This window comes from Carassius carassius, chromosome 27 (genome assembly GCF_963082965.1).
Source record: "Carassius carassius chromosome 27, fCarCar2.1, whole genome shotgun sequence".
NCBI lineage: Eukaryota > Metazoa > Chordata > Actinopteri > Cypriniformes > Cyprinidae > Carassius > Carassius carassius.
In genome coordinates this window covers 31,497,477-31,513,905 of record NC_081781.1, presented here as the reverse complement: position 1 = coordinate 31,513,905, position 16,429 = coordinate 31,497,477, and the positions used below count along the sequence as shown (strand labels likewise).

Here is a 16,429-nt window from a genome sequence, read left to right as displayed (position 1 = left end):
GAAATAGCAGTTAAGTTAGCAAAAAATGAAAAAAATGGGGGGGGGGGGGGGGGGGGGGGGGAGGATATTGAAATCCCATTAGGTAGAGGAGAAATTAAATAATTTATTAAATCAAATATTTGAAAAGAGTAGCAGAAGAAATGGAACAAAGGAATACAGGAAGTGTTTATCATAAAATGAATGAATCAGTTAAAGAAGTAAATAATTTAGGAAGATGTAGGAAAGATGAGGTGATTTGAAATATATTACAATTTGCACACACCGGGCTAAATGCGTTATTATACAAAACAGGTAAACATATTACAGGTAAATGTAGTTTTTGTGGGGTAATAGAAACCGTTGAACATGTAATATTAAAATGTGGGAAATATAATATAGAGGGAATAAAAATGATAAAGAACTTAAAAGGTAATCATAAAGAAAAAAAGAAGATAAATTGGATATTAGGGAAAGGATTAAAGGAAGGCATTAATCAGAGAATAGCAGTGAAATATATAGCAGAGACAGGATTAAATAAACAAATTTGATTGTTAAATGAATAAATAAATAAAGCAAAGGAATAGGGGACACGCTGGGTTTTTTAAACACGCAGCAGCCAGAAATACAGAACCCGAAATAAAATTCATATTAAAATAAATAAATAGATTCCGAATAATTCTGATTTCTAACGGGAATCCCCCCGGGACTGTGTCTTCTTTACCGTGGGGAATGCTGAATGAGATTTCTACCGAAGGGGACTCTAAAATGTCAGAACCAACAGCCTCGTGCATACAGTGTGGTTGTGCTTCGGGTGATCCTTGAAAGAGTCCCAGCGCTAGGTCCTTTCTGGTGCCGTCCCCTCCACTCTCTTCCTCTTGTGCGCTTTCTGTACCGTCCTGTATAAACATTTACATTGACATTTAATCATTTAACAGACGCTTTTATCCAAAGCGACTTACAAATGAGAACAATAGAAGCAGTCAGGTCAACAAGAGAACAACAACAGTACACAAGTGCCATGACAAGTTAGTGGAGTACAGGCCGCATAGCCATTTTTTAGGCATTATTTTTAGTTATTTATTTTTTAATATGAAAGACAAGAAAACAAGGAAAAGTGCTAGTATTAGTTGGTTAAGTGCTGGCGAATTAGATGAGTCTTTAGATGTTTCTTGAAAATGAGTAAAGACTCAGCTGTACGAATTGAGATTGGGAGGTCATTCCACCAGCTGGGCGCAGTCCAGGAAAAGGTCCGTGAGAGTGATTTTGAGCCTCTTTGAGACGGCACCACAAGCACTTGCAGAGCGCAAACTTCTGGAGGGCACATAAGATTTAACCAGTGAGTTTAGGTACGTTCACAATATTTCACAATAACTTTGATATTGTGAAATATATTTCACTGAAAACTGAATGCAAAATAAATCACACAATATTTTCACTTTACAGTTCAGCAACAGTGAGGTTGGAAACAAAGTGGACAACACTATTCATTAAACACTTATTTAATGTATTCAGATGAAAATTTACAATATTAACAAATTATTCATAAGCAGTGTTTTCAGATACCCCAGTTACACTGTTTTAATCAGAACACTAGCAATACAGCGTAGTAAGACAAGTAAAATCAGTAATTCAGTAAATTGTTTTATTAAACTGAGTACAATCAGAACCTATCACAAAATGTCAATGAATCTCTAGCAGAAGTGACTGTGCAGTGTAGCAGATGAACAATTTCTTACCAATGTTTCAAGAATAAGCTGGATCCTTAATGACTCTACAAAGAGAAAGAAGAAATGGTTTACTGAAAAGTTTTTAAAAAGCAGAATTTCATTTTGTGCCATTTCTTTAAACCAGTGGTTCTCAAACCTTTTATACCAAGTACCACTTCAGAAAATATGTGTTATTAAATAGTAAGTTCCACCACAATGACCAACATTAAATTTCAGCAGCGTAGTAGGCCTAACTATTCAGCTACAGCTCTACAGTTAAAAAATGAGGCAGTTTTATTCTAATAAGAATATTAATTGTTGTCAGCCACTTTACCATGGGAAATACATTTTGAACATTAACACTACACTGTGCTTACGTACAGGTAAATGAAAACAAAAATATAATTTTAAATGTAATTATGTAACAAAAGTTACAAAACTGTACTGTACATTAACTGTAACATACTTAAATGTGCAAAAAAAAACTTACTCAACGATTCAATTAAAATGTAACATTAATTAGTTTAATTTAGTGATTCACCTGCGTTACAACTAGAGGGGGCCTGACACTTTGAGAACCATGCTTTAAACAATCCTATTTTTTTTTTTATTCATTTTCATTAATTCATTAAAATTGTACCGACATTTGCACTTAACGTTATATGTTTCAGAAACACTTTGAAACTATTATAAGAATAAAAACATATATAACACACCTAATGCATGGGATTCATATCAGGAAAAAGTGGAAAAATCTCTAAAAGACAGATATTAACACATAACTTACCAGCAACACATTAGGTGAGCATCTAACTTGATCATCTGTGATAAAGCAATGCAAAATACACACACGGGTATTTATTTATCTTCTGCAGGTTACACGTCCTTTAAGCTACCCATTTGTAAACTCTGGTTATACTTTACTATTTTTAAAAGATAATAATGACAGCGATTTTCTTACCTCATTTTGCCAGTATGTTTGCAGGACCTCGCAGAACACATCTGACCCTTCTTGTGTGCACAGTTTTTGTTCTCCATTCACGACACAAATTCGCTCAAAATAAAAAAAAATTTACAGGCAAATATTAAATAATGCGGGACCGACCAGGCAGTCAGTTATAACGAGCAGCAGCTCTCAGTCAGCCGCCTCACTCACGGTCATATTTTTAAATGTAGAAAGGCGCGAACCGATTAATTGTCCAGTTTCCTGAATGACAGCCAGAATAACCAATCATGATCGAAGTAATAAAATAAAACTACCAATGGGAGTTGTTTCAGTGTGATAAAGCAGCGAAATGTATATAGTTTTATTGTTGTTAATGATGATAATATTTAACATATACATATAGATTTTATAATAGGTATCATGACTTAAATATTGTAAAATGCTATTAAAATAATAATAATCTTAAATAATTTAATATAAATAAAGAGCTTGTTAACCTTTTTCAACCATTTAGCATTAAACATTTTTAACGTTGTTTCATTAAAACAACTGACCTTATTGCAATCATATTTCAATGTTGAAAGTTGGTCATGTGCTGCAAGTTTTTCAACCGTTCATCTTTAAACGTTGAATCAACGTTGTTTCAACGTTGAAACCACAACTGACCTTATTTCAACCATATTTCAACGTTGAAGGTCGGTCATGTGCCGGCTGGGGTGTTAACCTAACTGAGACTTGTTATAGCTCTTATATACTGTATCATTGCTCTTTTGTTGTTTTTGATTGCTTCCACTGTCCTCGTTTGTAAGTCGCTTTGGATAAAAGCGTCTGCTAAATGACTAAATGTAAATATAATCACATTTCGCTTGAATCAAGTTAAAGGTGTAATCTGCCGATTGTCCTGCAGGTTATGATGCACTTGGGCTTAACGATTACTCCAGAGCACCCGTAGATCTACGATGATTTTCAAGTGCTAATTAAGTTACGATGCTTTTGGGAAACAGACCGTGATATTAAGATCAGTAGTATGATCGTTTTTACGAACTTCTTAGGCTTACGAAGCTTTTGGGAAACTCAGCCCAGTTTTTTTTCAACATTCATTCAAATATTATGTTTATTTCGTGCTGCAAATATTGAAGAGGAAAATATAATTGATTCATGTGCAGTTAGTGAACGAATTATCTTACTAAATTAAGCATAAAAACCGTAAAAAAAGACGTTTATTGTTTGTACGTAGAAGATTTTGCATATATGTCCGGAACTGACTCGCAACGACAGAATCCCTGTGATCATAAGGCTTCAGTAGACATCAACACAAAAGTAGGCTACTATATAGTACCGACTTATTTTAATAGACATAATACTTGAAAATGAAAATGTGTCAAAACTGTTTCAAAAATGTTCAAATAGGCATATATAAACGTATTAATTAATTATCAATATATAGGCTATTAATTTGAACATGTAGAGTAGCCTACAAGAAACTGCTCTTGTAATAAGCAGCTTTATGACATGAAAAAAAAACCTGAACTCTAAAATAATAATCATCTGCTGATCATACAATTATCTAGTTTTCAGAAATGAGGTCTAATGTATAGTGATCGTTTTTTCTTTAGAGACGTGTTGTATCAACTATTACCAGTAAGTTCATATGTGCTCAGATTAAAATGAGCCTATATTACTATTGTATTATTTTATTTAAGCTGTAACTGTGAATATATTGGACACTAAATGTTAGTCACTGATTAGACTTACATGATTTAAAATTTATTTTTAGGTGATATTGCTTGAAAAGTGATTTATAATGAGCGCTAAAAAAACTGTTATGCAGTTTATTTTATTATCAAAGCCTAGACCCTATGTGATGACATAACCTGAGGCTAAAAGCTGTGATATACATTTTGTCCACTAGAGAGAGCCAAATTATATGGATTAGGCCTATTTGAAAGTGAAAGTCCTGACATTTACCAAGTAACCCATACTCGGAACTGGTGCTCTGCATTTAACCCATCCAAGTGCACGCACACACAGCAGTGAGAAGTGAACACACACCCGGAGCAGTGGGCAGCTACAGATCCAGCGCCGGGGAGCAACTGGGGGCTCAGTGCCAGGGTATTGAGTTCAGTAATGGGTATTGAGGGTGGAAGAGAGCACTGTTCATTCACTCACTCCCACCTACAACTCCTGCCAGCACTGAGACTCGAACCGGATACCTTCTTGAAACTAGTGCAAGTCTCTAACCATTAGGCCACAAACTTGTGCAAACTTCCATGTCAAAATCAAATTCTCCAGTCAAAAACCCGTACATCTATCAATATCAAATTTTGGCCTCAGATGACAAACCTACAGTACAAATACACACACTACAATAGTTTAGCTTCCTTAAATATAATAAGTTATCTTTACTTAGTTGTTATACTTACTAGGTTTTATTAAGTTACAGCTAATTTTAAGGCGAATTAAACAACATGCTGCAATGAGTAATTCTTTCTTAAAATATTCAAGTAGCTACAACAAAACCGATGACATTAATTCACCAGTGAGAGGCAGCAGTGCGCTAATGTGTTGCTAATGCGCAACAGGAACAAAACATCAGAAGAAGAAATAAGGACCTGAGCATGGCAGCAAGCAAAGTTTTGAAGCTGCTTCGAATTTGCTGAAACTAAGAAGTAGAAAGACTGTTTACATTTCACCTCTGGACAAAGAATGATTGATTACATCTACACAATAATAATAAGGTAAGTTAACTGCTAATTTGAACTGGCTAACATTAGCTCCTCGTCAGCACCAGTGTTAGCTAACAGGGAGCAATGATCTTTGCTATTCTGCTATTAGAACAAAAACTATAGAAATACACAACTTGTGGCACATTTGGGTAAAGGTAAAAACTTTTAAAGAATTTTTTTAAATTTTATTTCTCAAATTGAAAAATGTTTTACTAGTTTAAAATGAAAGCATGTAAATTCCGAGGAACAATTCAAGAACATGCCAGAAGTCGTCAATATGATCTTTATGTGCCACTTATAGTATTAATTGTAAACAGTAATCTTTTGCAAAATTTCCTCTATAATTTTGTAACACTGTGAGGCTTTGGCCACTTTTTAGGTAAAAGTCATTTTTCAGTTTACAAATTTATTTTCATAAATTTAATACTATCATAGTCATTACGTGATCAGACATATAAGGTTTAAACTGAATGAGCTCGTTGTTTTGCAGTAATTATTTCTTTGCTGTGTTAAAAACACTGAGTACTAACAGAAGAAATGCTGCTTTTGAATTGGTTTTATTACTGAGGCCTCAAATAGAGATGTATAGAACATTTATTTCTATTGTTAAACATGCAAATATCAAGAAATGAATGTGTCCTTGTTCTACAATTCACAACATTAGTGGAACTTGCCTTTATATGAATAATTATTTTTCATATTTAGGAAAAAAGCTTGTGTCAGCTGTCTTCTCTGAGCAGCGGTCTTGTGATCACCGGTCTCAGTATAATAAAGGTGAGATATTTCAACAGCAGTAGAGCAGTTTTTGACTCAATCATGTGCTATGCTTTATTTGCCATTTCTAATAATTTATTGCAGTTCCAGTATACCTGTAACCGTATTTCCGTATTTGTAACTGTGTTTCTTTTCACATATCTAAGAGCAGTGTGATGACTATATGATCAACTGTCTAAAATTTTGGGTAAATAGACATTCAGTTAAAGGACAGAAATGTCTGGGATTTCACTGAAAATGTCTTCATTTGTGTTCTGAAAATAACTAAAAGTCATGGGTGAGTAAATGATGACATGAATTTCAAGTTTGGGTAAACTAACCCAATGTTATGGCAGTGTAGGCAAGACAGAAAACACTGAAAACTGATCATCCACATTTCCTGCTAATATTGTTTTTATTTGGTTTTATACAGGTGTCTGATGTTGATGCAGTCTGGGCACTAGTATCTGTTGGCTTGCTGACTATCACTGACGATGAAGTACTTCTCCAAATCTTGACCCTGTGTCTTCTGCCATCATTGTTCAGGGTAGTACTGCATAGAACAGTCTCCAGGGTCTACCTCCAACATTTGCTTCCCGACCACCATGTGCTACGTTTGCATCACTTCTACATGTGGGTTACCCTGATACTGTGAAGAACACCTACTGTAGGAGCCATTTATATATTCACCTTCTCTGGATAGGTTAATATTGCTATTATTATTCTAGCCACTGGGTGGGAGTGTTGCACTATGTGTGACACGTCACTGGGAGGTAGATATATTAACAGGTGTTGCAATTAGTTAGGAAAGGGTGTGGATGGCGAGGAACACACGGTTCTTACCGTAGCCGTGAGCACTCAGCTTACCAACAGCATGACAGCACTTTAATATTCAGCACTGGGTGAAGTATCATTTTATATAAATTATCCCCTTTTTTACCTTCATAATAAACGGGAACACCACCCAAAGAGAGCTAATGTTTGGAATTTTCTGCTACGCGTTGAGAACACCATGCCATCTATGCCAAGGCTTATAGGATAGCCTCAACACCTACAATATGATGCTTGACTTGGGACAGGAAAAAAAACATTGGCAACTTGTGTGGCCAACTCATTGCCGTATTTAAAATCATTGTACCGCTACCTCCATTGTTTAACATAACCAAAAGCAGATTGTTTTTGCTTTGTTTCAAAATGTTTGTAATACAAGTTAAAACTAAATTGAAAAAAATATATCATCTTTAACTTTGAACTGTCACTACATTTGATTTAATTATGTGTGTGAAGAATAGAACATTGTTGTCATGACTTTGTAATAGATTTTTGAAGTATTTAAGTTACTAGAGTAACGGTAACTTTTTTTTAAAGTAAATTGGTCAAAACTAGATTTCTGTTCAAGTAAATACAACTTAGAGATTCCAAGTTGCAGGAAATGCTACTTGATTTAGCTAAACTTAAATGAGTTGTTTGAAATGCGTACATAGTATAATGTACTTAATTTAGTTGTTGAAAATAGTGATTTTAAGTTACAAGAACTTGCGTGTAAGTTTACAACACTTATAAATAAACCTTTGTTAGTACAAATTACTATTCTTATTTCACTTTACTTGTTTTTTTCAAGGCAATCGGTTTGCATGCTTTTTTTAAATAAGGTTTACTCATTATAATTTACAGTGCAGACAACCTCCCTGCCCAGTGAACACTAGTGAGATCAATTCAGAACACTGTAACTGTAATAAAGTACTGTTACTATAGTTACTATACTGTACTACACTGTGTGATTCTTTCAGCTCTCTCTCCAGTGCTAGGATGCATTTTTAAAGCAGTCACCTGTGTTCCTGTTCATAATTTCCTTACATTCTAACTGGTGTCATCAGTTTTGCTACTGAATGCTTGCTTATGGATAATTGTGTGTTATTTGAATTCACTCTGTGACAATAGAGTTAACTATTTGATGTGTTTGTGTTTTATGAATGAGAAACATAAAATATCTGTAAAATGAGGCCAACTTTGGAGAAATCATTTAAAAAATTGTAATGTATGTATATATGCATTCCAGTATAATATATAGCCTAGCTAGAATATTATAATTTCTAAACTACTAAATTATTAAAACATTACATGATTGAAGTGTTTACTCATGGTCCACGGTCCATTGTTAATTTCCAATTTGGCCTTTGGATTTAACTATTAATGCATTAAGCCATTTTTCAATTTATGTTTTCTGGTGGACAAAACACTTAAACTTATACAAATGTTGTCTTTTTGGTTTATACTGTCCTTATCTTGGTGCCATTATTGATATATGATGCTTACAAGAAAGCTGTGAATTGGTTGTTCCTGGTTGTTGTTTTACATGTGCACTTCTAAATAACATTGTAAGTTCATTGATTAGATATACTGCAGTGTAATTTTAATTTTACTCATCATATTTTCGTCAGCATTCTGAAGATTATGAAATATTTGGGTATTTGGAGGAGCTAAATTGTTATAACATGCAGGTTTTTCTTTCTTTTTACTCCGAACAAAAAAACAACAACATAAAAAAAACACTTACCTAGAGCACTTAAGACAAAATCACACACACAAATGGAAAAAAAAAAGATATTAAAAACGACAAGGCGCATGACGTCACGTAGATTCTCACGCGTGAAGGGGGCGACGAAAGTGTCACGCTTCTTTTCACACGTCTTTGGTCAAGGCAAGGTACGCGATCGACACGATGATTGCTTAGTTTGCAAATCAAATGCATAAACCACACCCCATATCTATGCGCTTCACCCTCCGCTCCAGCGGGCGGCGGAAATGCGTCATTAACCCCAGAATCATTAGAAGCAGCAGCAATATGGCGATCTCCAGTGAACGCGTGGAGGATCTCATAGGAACTTTCCGTGAGTCGTTAAAAGCTCGAGGTTTTGAAATTTATCCTTTTAAGGTAATATGTCCGACTCCACTAGCATAATAAAAACAAAAATTCTCAATAATGAAAGCATTCGATGTCTTCATATTGCAGTGGTGCATATATCCTGTTAGTTCTGTCCACGTGAAACTGCAGTTCTGTTCATAAGCCGTCAAAATCACCAGTGCACTGACAGATGATCAATGTGAAACAGACCTCATAAACACGTGTGCTTGTGTACAGAGCTCTGGATGTGTGCACTAGTGTTAGCGTGTGTTTTGTTGCAGGTTGGCTGGTACAATGCAGTGGTGTCTGGAGCTCATCAGTTGTCTCACTCAGCAGACTCTCTGGCTCTGGTGCTCCTGAGCACACCGTCCATGTTTGAGCGCTCCTTCCTGCCCTTCGTACAGAGCCAGCGCTGTGAGGCTGTCAGAGACCCCATCGATCAGTGCACCGCTCACACAGTCTCTTCTTCTGTCTCGCTGGTGTGCTGCAAGAGCCAACAACAATTCTCTATCTCTAATTCACATTCTCTACCTTGTGGTTTATTAACCACACCTGGCCCAACTTTAAACCTACTACTTAAAATAATGCAGAAACAGTAATTATTGTTGTAGTGTGAGAATAATTGGGCTATATTGATTTAGTTTTAACTGTATCCCTTCTAACCACAGTTTTCTACTTTGGTGTCATAACATGAATGCATTATCCAATCATTTTATTCTCTCTCTTTTTTTGTATTCAGTGTTTTCCAGATCAGTCTGTGGATGTCAGTTATGATTATGAGATGCTGCCCAGCAGAAGACCCAAGTTTCTTGCTCAGACGGCGGCCCACGTATCAGGAGCAGCATATTACTACCAGAAATCAGATATCCCCAATCCACCGTGGGGTGATCGGGTCAGTGCTGATCGACAGACTCTTGAACTAATTAACTGGGATTAATCAGACAACAAAATTATTTCACAGGCTTATGGTAACTGCTGGCAATGTCTTTTCAGTGAATTGCTTGTCTTTAACAGGATTGTCTGTGAACTGTAAATTTTGGTGTGTATACAATTCATTGAATGTGACAATTGATTAGATGCAGTTTGTGTGGATAGACTCATAACATAATATACAGCATGAGCATATTTTAAAGACTGCAGCATAAACACAGGTCCTGCATATTTAAACTGCCTAGAAATGGTCTTAAATCAGAGCAGATCTTACATTCATAATCGGTGCATACACACACAAAAATGGTTTCCAATATTTGATTTGATTTACTTGATATGCAAAATACAGATATGAAGTCTTGTTTTCTGAGAAAGTGAACAAAATGAATTAAGTTTGCTCAAAACATGAACAAATATCTAAGTGCGGTTTAAGCCTGAAAAAATTACTGTAAAGAGGAGCTTTCTGCTTAAATGTATGTGCTATAATATTGCATATCATGCAGACAACAGGTTAGGCCATCCTTAAAAATATTTTGGTTTGTCTTATTTTCGCCTGTTCAAAAAAAATTCGTTATAATCATTTTCTTATTTTCGTTTTCGAAACTTGTGTTGGTTGATTCGTGCAATAGATTTTTGAACACAGAGTGACAGTCGACACGGTCACGGTTTTAGACTAGAGAGGAGAAGGATGGGAAAAGATCTGGGCACAGTTTTAAAAATATTTTGGTTTGCAGTAAAAGTAATTGTTTTTTGATGGTAGGTCAGTCTATATTTTTTTTTTTCAAGTTTCTATGTTAAAAAAAAGTAAATTTTTGTGATGGTGATGACATCGGTATGAATTTAAACAAATTAGCATATCGTGAAGTCACTGACTGGGTCTTCAACCCGTGCCCTCGGGCGCATCATTGCAAACCTCATTTTGATGCAGGCTATATACTGTAGACCACAAACAAATTTAAATCTTTGTCAAAAACATGTTTATTGAATGAATTTCAGGTGAGAAGAAAAAAAAAATAACACCAAATATAGGTAAATCCACAGACAACAGGCAGGAGGAATGTAAAGATTCAATATTTTGGTAAAGACCAATATTTCTGATGATTTATTGGCCTGAAGTTACGTGCAAAATGACGAACAGGAGTGCAACATTCTCGAAAAACAATAAGCAGAGTGGACTGCCATAATGCAAAACATTTACTGCAGGCTTCAACATGGCTGTGTTTACCATTAAATTTCAACAACAACAGAAAAAATCGCATAGGCGATTTTCTTAGGCTATCAAAAAAATATTTTTTTGAATATTCGTCGAATTTAAAATAAAAATCCACATTCGAATGCGCATTCGAGTTTTAGGTGTGCATTAAGGAAGCTGCCTTATGACCCCGGTCCGTGTTACAGTCCATCTCGCCATGCACAGCTGTGTCTACACAGTTTTCAAAGGCGGACGAGCTCGACACGCAGGATCTGCTTTCTCATCTTTCACCTCGTGTACGCGCATCGTCCGAAGTATACTTGATCTTTATCTGTGGAGCACGAGATGCGATGACGATGTATGTGCCATTGCATTATAAGGTTATGTTAGCCTATCCTGTTAAAGCCACTTAACAAAAAAAAAAAAAAAAAAAAAAAGAGAACATCAAAACTGAAACAAGGCTGAAACACAGAACGCATATTTCACGCATTTTCTAGAGGGACACCTTTGGACTCGCGTCTTGCACAAGAGAGCCGCATGTTTAGAAAGACATTTAAAATTAATGTATTTAATTTTCTAAAAATATCTCGAGACTTTATGTTGGGTTTTTGTTCCCCATCCCACTGCATCTCTTGTTTTTAAATGAAAAAAATGTATCCTGTGTGACTGGTTTTCCGCCCTTTTTATTTATTTAACAATGCATGCATACATGATGCTGTTTTGTTTATAGTTCTTTAAGCAACTTAATTAATAATAATTGGTTCATAAACATTATTTTAAATGTAATGTTTTTTTAACAGTCATGTATTCTGCTTTGAATAAACATGCAGTAATATTTTGCTCGATGCGCTATCTTGAGACTCAGAAGAGAAGCAAAAAGCTTTTCTTCACCCTAACTGAAATTATGCATTTTTAGTTTTTCAGCTATTTTGACAGCCCTAGGCGATTCAAGCCCAAATCTGTATGAGACTGTCTGACTACCGTTTCTGTTGTAAAAAGAGAAACATTGTGCAGAAGTATTATTTGCTGTTATGCGTGTTTGTCCGAAGCTGCTGTTGCTGTGTGACGCCTGTTCAAAAAAAATTCGTTATAATCATTTTCTTATTTTCGTTTTCGAAACTTGTGTTGGTTGATTCGTGCAATAGATTTTCGAACACAGAGTGACAGTCGACACGGTCACGTTTTTAGACTAGAGAGGAGAAGGATGGGAAAAGATCTGGGGTCAGTTTTTCCAGAACTTCGTGCCAAGTTAAAGCGGTGTCGAGCTGTTTTAATGAATGTTTTAGATGTATTATGGTGCCTGAACCCGTATGACTTTGAACAGTGACCGCGAACATTTAGTTTACTGCAGCTGCAGCCATCATTACCAAGCGTGAGCCGTTGACTCTGACAGTGAGTGAGAGTCTGAGACGAAGCGAACGCACAGGACACAGTGTGACATCCTGTAAACACAGATGACGTCACGGGTTTTTTTATTAATTAAAGAAGATAGCCTTCATTTGTATGTTGGCCTAGGCAATTTATATATTTACAATACTTAAATATAATTAATAGTATTTTATTGCTTTTGTATTAGTTGTTTGAAGAGTAAAACAATAATTGGTCGGTCTTAACCAGTGTTGGGAACGTTACTTTAAAAAAGTAATTAGTTATAGTTACTCACTACTTGTTCCAAAAAGTAACTGAGTTAGTAACTGAATTACTCTGTAATAAAAGTAACTCGTTACCAGGGAAAGTAACTATTTGCGTTACTGTAAAAAAAAAAGTTGCTATATGTCAAAGTATTTTTTTATTTTTTTTTAGCAGTTTTCACAAGTCAGTTGAAATAAGTAGAACAGACAGGTGTTCGTACATAACTTTCGAGATTTATTGCACGTCAACAGATAGCAAGAGTTTTATCCTGCACTCTTTGTAAGAGAAGTGTTTTTGGCCACTAACTTTGTAGATGCGTGTGTCACACATTACATGCACTTCTTGCCTTTGACTACAATTAATTTAAAGTAGTGCTTATATCTCCACCTTGAAAATGCCAACTTTTCATCGAATTGCTCCTGACTCGCCATTTCTCCTGCTGCTGCGAATCTGTGTAGCTGTTGCGTGTGTGTGACTGTGTGTGTTTGGCGCCGCTGGCGCGTGTGTGTAAAAACACTGGCTCTGATTGGCTACCATGAAACACATGACTCTGCCTTAGCCAATCATAATCGCTTATCTCGTTATTAACCCACCTGCTCACTCGCTGTGTGAGCCAGGGGTGCGTTCGGATTGCATATTAAATCAATGCATAGTAACGCACCGCATTTAACGTTCAGTAACGTAAAAACGGAAAAGTAATTAGTTAGATTACCCCGTTACTGAAAAAATAACATTGTTACCTAACACCGTTCTTTTAAACGCCGTTATTCCAAACACTGGTCTAAACACAAATGTACAATCGGCAAGTCGGTCGGACTAAAAGCAAAAAAATAATAATTGAGTCGGTGCTAAATTGACAGGGTCGGTCGGGTTACGGCAAACAAGAATATTTTTAAGGATGGCCTTAAGTAAAACTTTGAATAAGAGAATGCAAGGAGCTAAAGATAAAATTCAACACCACCTATACTGTAATTGCATTTGACTATATATTCAAATAGAAAATAGTTATTTTTAAATTGTAATACTATTTCACAATATTACTGTTTTTACATAAGAGACATTCATGTAAAATAAAATAAATAACTTTTCAGTACTGTAACAAATCCTGTATATATTTTTCTAGGTTCATTGTTCATTAATTTCTGTGAGCTGCTGTATCTAAATACAATATCCGAACAACATAATCCGATCTGGCAACATAATAGCATGCATACATAAGTCAGAATCTAACATGCGTTAACAGGTTATCAGATGGCAAGTTTGATCTAAAAAATGTATGGAGAAGTCTAGACATTTGAGAATGTGTAGGAAACTTTAGTTTAACCCAGCATAATGTTGCACTATGTATATATGGTCTATAACTATATCATACAAACCTATTTGTGTTAAACTTGCCAAACTCCAGACATCCTGCTCGTTCTAACCTTGTCTTTTCTAATGTAAAGATGTTGTTTGGTGTCAGTAAGTATGTTGTATTCTAAATCTCTTTCTCCTTTTTCTGCACAGAAGATGTTTGGAGTTTGTATACACCCCAGGCTGGGGGGCTGGTTTGCTATACGAGCGCTGCTGGTTTTTAAGGATGTGCAAGTGGGAGAAGAACTTCAGCAGAAAGATCCTCCAGACTGTGTGAGTTCACAGGAGGACAGGATTGAACTGCTGGAGCGCTTTAACTTGCGCTGGCGAGACTGGAGCTACAGAGACATCATTCCCACAGAAGAGAGCTACTCTCCTCAACAGAGAGAGTATTTCCTTACACCTCCAGGACAGCGGGGGGCGCTGCTTAGACAGTGGGGATATCTCACTGAATCAGACACTGAGAAGCAGAGCTCCACAAACAAACATTTTCCCAAAGATGAACCCTGTTGACTCAATTTGATTTACATAAAATGTATTGAGAAACTGTGAACATATTTCACATTCTACTTGGGTCTCGCTGTAACTGATGTCACTACAGAGAACATGGTGTCACTACTGTAAATACATATTTCATTTTAATTTATTAAAAGAGGTAATTAGAGGCAAGTACTTTATCAATGAAAAGTACACCCTTCAGCTTTCAAGGACCCTTGAAATCTCTCTTTTCATCATTTTAATTACAACCCGAATTCCGGAAAAGTTGGGACGTTTTTTAAATTTTAATAAAATGAAAACTAAAGGAATTTCAAATCACATGAGCCAATATTTTATTCACAATAGAACATAGATAACGTAGCAAATGTTTAAACTGAGAAATTGTACACTTTTATCCACTTAATTAGCTCATTTAAAATTTAATGCCTGCTACAGGTCTCAAAAAAGTTGGCACGGGGGCAACAAATGGCTAAAAAAGCAAGCAGTTTTGAAAAGATTCAGCTGGGAGAACATCTAGTGATTAATTAAGTTAATTGATATCAGGTCTGTAACATGATTAGCTATAAAAGCTTTGTCTTAGAGAAGCAGAGTCTCTCAGAAGTAAAGATGGGCAGAGGCTCTCCAATCTGTGAAAGACGGCGTAAAAAAATTGTGGAAAACTTTAAAAACAATGTTCCTCAACGTCAAATTGCAAAGGCTTTGCAAATCTCATCATCTACAGTGCATAACATCATCAAAAGATTCAGAGAAACTGGAGAAATCTCTGTGCGTAAGGGACAAGGCCGGAGACCTTTATTGGATGCCCGTGGTCTTCGGGCTCTCAGACGACACTGCATCACTCATCGGCATGATTGTGTCAATGACATTACTAAATGGGCCCAGGAATACTTTCAGAAACCACTGTCGGTAAACACAATCCGCCGTGCCATCAGCAGATGCCAACTAAAGCTCTATCATGCAAAAAGGAAGCCATATGTGAACATGGTCCAGAAGCGCCGTCGTGTCCTGTGGGCCAAGGCTCATTTAAAATGGACTATTTCAAAGTGGAATAGTGTTTTATGGTCAGACGAGTCCAAATTTGACATTCTTGTTGGAAATCACGGACGCCGTGTCCTCCGGGCTAAAGAGGAGGGAGACCTTCCAGCATGTTATCAGCGTTCAGTTCAAAAGCCAGCATCTCTGATGGTATGGGGGTGCATAAGTGCATACGGTATGGGCAGCTTGCATGTTTTGGAAGGCTCTGTGAATGCTGAAAGGTATATAAAGGTTTTAGAGCAACATATGCTTCCCTCCAAACAACGTCTATTTCAGGGAAGGCCTTGTTTATTTCAGCAGGACAATGCAAAACCACATACTGCAGCTATAACAACAGCATGGCTTCGTCGTAGAAGAGTCCGGGTGCTAACCTGGCCTGCCTGCAGTCCAGATCTTTCACCTATAGAGAACATTTGGCGCATCATTAAACGAAAAATACGTCAAAGACGACCACGAACTCTTCAGCAGCTGGAAATCTATATAAGGCAAGAATGGGACCAAATTCCAACAGCAAAACTCCAGCAACTCATAGCCTCAATGCCCAGACGTCTTCAAACTGTTTTGAAAAGAAAAGGAGATGCTACACCATGGTAAACATGCCCCGTCCCAACTATTTTGAGACCTGTAGCAGAAATCAAAATTGAAATGAGCTCATTTTTTGCATAAAATTGTAAACTTTCTCAGTTTAAACATTTGCTATGTTATCTATGTTCTATTGTGAATAAAATATTGGCTCATGTGATTTGAAAGTCTTTTAGTTTTCATTTTATTCAA

The 16,429-nt window shown here is 36.2% G+C and overlaps 1 protein-coding gene and 1 long non-coding RNA gene across 2 annotated transcripts; both read left to right on the top strand.

Annotated features, from left to right (window-relative positions):
• Positions 1–5,252: 5,252 nt before the first annotated feature.
• On the top strand, positions 5,253–6,681 carry LOC132107365 (uncharacterized). Its single transcript, XR_009424292.1, has 3 exons — positions 5,253–5,369; positions 6,063–6,131; positions 6,544–6,681. It is a non-coding gene; the product is annotated as an uncharacterized LOC132107365 (long non-coding RNA).
• Positions 6,682–8,890: 2,209 nt separating this feature from the next.
• On the top strand, positions 8,891–14,832 carry mmachc (metabolism of cobalamin associated C). The gene is made up of 4 exons (XM_059513589.1): positions 8,891–9,045; positions 9,297–9,494; positions 9,755–9,907; positions 14,276–14,832. Exons 1-4 carry the CDS (start codon positions 8,956–8,958, stop codon positions 14,633–14,635), a joined length of 801 nt encoding a protein of 266 aa, XP_059369572.1. The 5' UTR covers positions 8,891–8,955; the 3' UTR covers positions 14,636–14,832.
• The last annotated feature ends 1,597 nt before the right edge of the window (positions 14,833–16,429 follow it).